Consider the following 5,809-nt stretch of genomic DNA (forward strand, 5'->3'; position numbering starts at 1 on the left):
CAGCAAAGGTTGAATCTGCAGCTAAAAATAATTCTAACATCAACATGTAAAAAGTTCAGTTCTACTGACTTGAAACTTTCTTTTACCCAGATGAAGCAAAATCTCTGCATGGAAAGAGTTCTTGAAGGAACATATTTACTGACAGTTTTTTTTTATTATCTTGCATCCAAAACATTTAGATTTCTTTGTACCTTTGAGTCAATTCCTGCTCTGGTGCCTATTCAATGAATTTTATTTTTTTGAGTTTGTATACCTCAGCTATCGATGAATTGATTCCTAATTTAGTTCATGACTATTTCAGTAATCGATTAATCACGATTAATCGTTTCAGCCCTCATGTGTTGGTGAAGACAACAGATCTTCTTCCCTGTCTCTGCAGGACATGGGGCACTACTGGACTGCTGCAGCCCCAGCAACCTGCAGGGCCACCCCGCTACCTTCTTCATCATTCACGCCCTGGGCGGAGCCATCGTCTTCATCACCGATGGAATTATAGTGAGCGCAAACAGGAACGCATGTTTTAACTAAACCAAACTCTGCTGCAGTTACAGCTGCAGGTTTCTCTCTTCTTAGCAAAATCATACAAACTCCTCAGTTTGGACGGAGTGGTTTCTCTCCCATCAGGTTTCAAATCTTCCCTCAACTCTCATTTGGATTCAGGTCTGAACTTTGACTGGACCAATCTTTTCATTTCTAACATTTTACATTTAGTAAACAAAACAACCACAACAAATAAAATGGACGTCAAAGTCTCTGTAAACAAAATTGGCCTTCAATAAAGCACCAGAGTGAAGCCTCTCCTGAAGGCAGCGTGTGGGAAAGAGTAGAAGCTTCTTAAAGAGACAGAGGCCCGATTTCAAAACATCAGACTGCGAGGTCATGTCTTGTTTCAGTCATGTTTGGTTCATGCAGCATTTTTATAACAACTGAAGGTAACATAGTTACATCAGTAAACTGCATACAGTATCTGCATTTTCACATTTATTGAAAATAAATTACGGACAGTTTTTTTTTTAAACGGAGTGAATTGGAATTTATCGTGACAATAAATCAAAATTTTTCCAAAAAATTTATCAGGATAAATGATAAAGTGATATGATAAATGCCCACCTGAGCAATGGAGAGGATTTAGTCTATTTAAAAATAAAACAAAGTTTCACATTGTACCCTGTGAAACCTGCTGAAGTGGATGGTTGTCAGGTGAAAACCTTCAGCCCAGCCTGGCTTCACTGATCCATGCTAACATTCCTGTATGCAGACACCAACTCCTCCTCCAGCGGCTCTGCTTCACCTGCTGCTCTCATGGTTTCTCCTGCAGGGCTGCTACGCCGGCTTCGTCTACACCTACGCCGTCTCCCCCCCTCTGCTCATGGGCTACAAGGCAGCCGGCTGTCTGGACAGCGTGTTCTGGGCCTCCATCACTGCAGGAAGGCTGTGCTTCATCTTCTTCTCCTACCGATACGCAGCGCCGGCTCTGCTCTCCGTTAGTCTGGTATGAAGCAGAGGTCTGGCATGCTCTCGGAGTCAAATATTTGAAGTGGGCGGGAATGTAGACGCCAGGATACAATGTGGGAGCTAAGCTGTTCACACAATGCCTGTGTGGCATTCTGATTCTGTTGTCTTTTTCATACCTGCTCAGAACATGAAGCAGCTGCTGCTGGCAGCTATTAGAGCTAGAAATGTTGGCAACACTTTATTTGACTGGGTGTAAGACTGGCATGACGCTCATAATCATGATATAACATCTGTTATGAACATGAAGATGTCTGACTGTCATGAAATGACATTCAGTAAATAATGACACTTTTAATGCAAAGTTGCTCTAGAAGTTGCATTTAAAGTCCATTAAAAGTGCCGGCCGGGTCAATTAACCACAGCATGTGTAATACCTTGTGGGGCCATTTTCTTGACAGATACTACATTGTGGGGACCCACTGCTGACAGAAGCCTGGTCCCCATGAGGGGAAACATTACGGTCTGAATTGAGTTTTGGTTTGGTTAGAGTTAAAGGTAAAGTTTAGGCTGTAGAAATGAATGGAAGTCAATGGAAATCCCCCACAGAGATAGTCATGCAAACGTGCGTGCGTGTGTGCGTGCGTGTGTGTGTGTGTGTGTGTGTGTGTGTGTGTGTGTGTGTGTGTGTGTGTGTGTCAGGTGGGCGTCATCCTGGTCCAGCTCCTGCTCCTGATCTTCTACTCCAGCCGTGTGTTTCTGTTCATGGCCAGCTGTGTGCTGGGTTTGTGCATCAGCAGCGTGTTCCCCTCCATGCTGGCCTTCACTGAGGACGTCCTGGACTACAAAGGTCACACAGCGCTCTGCTCCTCCATCACCTCATCTTATTTGTTGCTCCTGGTCTCCATGCCGACTTGTTTGTTATCTGTGCATCCAAGGCTCCGCCACAATCGTCCTGGTGACGAGCGCCAGCACAGGAGAGATGCTGCTGCAGCTGCTTGTGGGATCGGTGAGAATCGTCCCATCTGGTTGTTCGTGACTCTGATCACATGAAACGTTACAGGAAATATTTGTCTGAAGCCATTCCTTTCCAGCTGCGCTCCAGATTAATCACTTCAAACTGGATTTGAAGTGATGCACGTAAACTGAAGTAGAAGGAAAATCATTTGGATGAACAGAAACATAAAACGTGTGGTTCTCTGACGCTGTCCTGCTGCAGTTCCAGCTGTGAGTCTTTAAGTTTTGCATGTCTGCAGTCTGGAGTTTTTTGCCCGTTCAGCTCAGGTTCAGCCAGCGTGGGTGGAGAGAGAGTCGCTGAATGTTTTCAGGTCTCACCACAAACTCTCTCTTGAACTCAGGTCTGAACTTTGACTGGACCGTTCCAACTCCTCTCTAGCCCTGTATGCTCAGTGTGCTGATACCTCAGCAGCTCACCATAAAAGCATTTTCTGGAGAATAAACTGTCCCAGAAGTTATTGCGATAAACAATAATTTTGGTGTATTGAGACCAGTTTTTAAGTAATGTATAGAAAATGGGATAATAAAGCAGGTTTGCTCTCTCAGGGATCAATAAACTGTAATTTTGCAAACAGTTCACACTGGAGTGAAGCTCTGTGAAGTAGCAGCAGTAAATGACCTCCACCCTGTTGTCCAAACCCTACAGCTGATGTTGGAGCTCAGAGTGTGTGTGTGTGTGTGTGTGTGTGTGTGTGTGTGTGTGTGTTGCTTTCTGTAGGTGATCCACAGTAAAGGCAGCTATTCCTTCCTGTTGTGTACGACCATAACGTCCTTCATCGGCTTCTGTCTGTTCCTGCTGCTCCTCTACACCCACCGTGTTCACAGAAACCACCAGACAGGTAGATCCACTCAAACACAATGTCAACACCGCGCTGCACGTCCTCAAGCTCAGACACCAGCAATGGAGTCCTGGAGCCAGACTAAGATTTATTTTTTAAAATATCAGAATAGAGTCTTAATATTAGTAGAATGAAGACATAATATGACCACAATGTCAGAAAATTACAAGAAAAAAGTAGTTGTTTTTTTTAATGGGAGCAAAGCTGTAAGTTAAAGATCTGGTCCAGTCTGTTGTTTTAAGGTCCTGCTACTGACAATTATTTGATGGTGATTTGTTAAAAGATCAAGTCCTTATTTGTAAAGTCAATTCCAAAGTATAACTTCACAAGATGCTCAATTTCCTGGAGAAATTCCCATAAAATATCTCCTGCTATGTGACCTTATTCAGATATTATGACTTTACTCTCACATTACAACTTTATTCTCACTTTCTTATGATTTGTTTTCTTGTGCTTTTTTTTTATATACCTTACTGTCGTACAGCAATACTTTTGTTTTATTTTATCACGACGTTGTCATTTGACTTTATTCTCATAATGTTATGACTTTACTGTTGAAACTTCTTAGCCTGACTCTAACGCTCTGTGGTACTTTAGTGACAGAGATCAACATCTGTGGCATTTGTTTTGCTCTGATGTTTTAAGGATGGAGCTCAGGGGGTGTGTGTGTGTGTGTGTGTGTGTGTGTGTGTGTGTGTGTGTGTGTGTGTGTGTGTGTTTGTTTGTTGCTCCAAACAGCTTGGAAAAATATAGGAGCTACTCAGGAATCAATGCTTTCGTTTGAATCTAAGCGTCTAATCTTTGACTGAACTTCAGTTGCAAATATTTTTCTTTCAGATTCGTCTCCATGTCTGGCCATGAAGGACGAGCCGAAGATCGAAGGCTCCTGATGTCCAGACATCATGACAGCTGGACTGGCTGCGTTAGTCTGAGGGCGGTTCCTACGCTCAGGGTTCCTGGGCTCAAGCCAGTGACAGAATCAGAACCGCCGTTTCACTGTAACATGGTACAACAAACACTTTCAACAGACAACAAACTTGATCAAACTGCTTTATTTAAAACTGAGGGAACCAATTTTTCCTCTTGCTGCTAATATGATATTGTTCTGTTTTCTGTTGTTTTATTTTTTGCCATTTAGCCTTGAGAAAAAAAGTAACAAAACAGGAGTTTTAAACACAATTTTTCAGGTGTTTATTGAGCAGAAATGTTTCTTCTGTGGTACAAAAAGAAATATATCAGGTTGATGAAGACCTGCTGTCTTTCATGAGAGCAACAGAAAAGTGTAACCGCTTTATTTCAGCCAGCTGACTGGCAGGGCGCAGCAACAGGCAGTGCTGGTTGTTTTCTCACAGTGGTGTCCAAACCTTTTGTCACATTTGCCAAGATATAATAATAAAAAGAATCCTAAAATCACTGAAAAAGTTTTTGGTTTATTTTTTCTTTTTTACTGCTAGTCAATGAACAGAACTTCTAATACTTTAACTAAAATAATCTAATCAATTTTCTTAAAAAAACGTATAAATCTTTGTAGATCCTATTGTTTAGAACTGTGTCGCTCAAGCTGATGGTTCAATCTTTGGACAATTATTCCTTCTGGTTCATCAACATTTATGATGCGTAACTGTGGCAACAAGGAGCCAACAACTGTCTTCGTCCAGGACATGTTACGAAGAATTAATTTTTTTTGTCCCTGGGTGTTGAGCTGATTGTTGTGTCATGAGACACGACAAGCAACCATCTTCAGTCAGAGGCCTCCTCAGTAAGACTGACTGCTGCTGGAGATCTGCATTAACTGCTTTTAGAAGATACCCAGAAGTACTGAAAATATTTAATTTCCCTTTGAGATAAATGTTGTTGAATCAGAATATTGAAATAAATAGAAAAAACTTTATTATGAGCATTAAGAAAAGGACTTTACTCCCTTTTTTAAAAAAACTTGCTGTTTTGAGTCAACCCTAAAAAAATAATGAAAAGCAGATTTGAATTAAAGCCAGTGGATAAATGTTCATTTACTGAGAAAATAGAGAATCCAAAAAGTGTTTAACAGACGAGTACTTTGTGTTTTGACAAAGTGCTCTAAGAATTTAATTTGTCACTAATAATTTAGCATTTGAAATAATTTGCAGCAGCCACCTGTGTGAACTTGTGGACACCAATATTATCACGCCTGCATTTTGTCATCTCATTGAAAGGAATTTAATTCATAGGAATAAATATGTTTGAAGAGGCTGTGTTTATCTGTTCAAACCATCAGGAGTCTTATTATTGTGGTATCTGGAAATAGAAATATTTTTGATAATTCTAACTCATCTAAAACGAGAGAAGTTTGTTCTGATTTCAGTTCAGTTGGGGAGGAAAAAATGTTTATGCAAAATTCTGATTTCAACTGGATCTCAACAAGATGAACCAGATCTGGAGTTTAGAAACCACCAGGGCTCCAAAGACCGATCAGACACACACACATACACACACACACACACACACACACATTAAAGCTGGCA

General features: G+C 41.1%; 1 protein-coding gene across 2 annotated transcripts in view; it reads left to right on the top strand.

Annotated features, from left to right (window-relative positions):
- Positions 1 to 4,721, top strand: part of mfsd4aa (major facilitator superfamily domain containing 4Aa) — a 12,497-nt gene extending 7,776 nt beyond the window's left edge. The window contains exons 7-12 of one of the 2 annotated variants that reach the window (XM_044121408.1): positions 380 to 495; positions 1,259 to 1,492; positions 2,155 to 2,302; positions 2,391 to 2,461; positions 3,188 to 3,308; positions 4,146 to 4,721. In XM_044121408.1, the coding sequence (XP_043977343.1) occupies positions 380 to 495; positions 1,259 to 1,492; positions 2,155 to 2,302; positions 2,391 to 2,461; positions 3,188 to 3,308; positions 4,146 to 4,198 (743 nt within the window). In that variant the 3' untranslated portion in view covers positions 4,199 to 4,721. The remainder of the gene's footprint in view (positions 1 to 379; positions 496 to 1,258; positions 1,493 to 2,154; positions 2,303 to 2,390; positions 2,462 to 3,187; positions 3,309 to 4,145) is intronic. The other variant, XM_044121409.1, reaches the window with a different exon arrangement.
- Positions 4,722 to 5,809: the final 1,088 nt, after the last annotated feature.

This window comes from Gambusia affinis, linkage group LG07, assembly GCF_019740435.1.
Source record: "Gambusia affinis linkage group LG07, SWU_Gaff_1.0, whole genome shotgun sequence".
NCBI lineage: Eukaryota > Metazoa > Chordata > Actinopteri > Cyprinodontiformes > Poeciliidae > Gambusia > Gambusia affinis.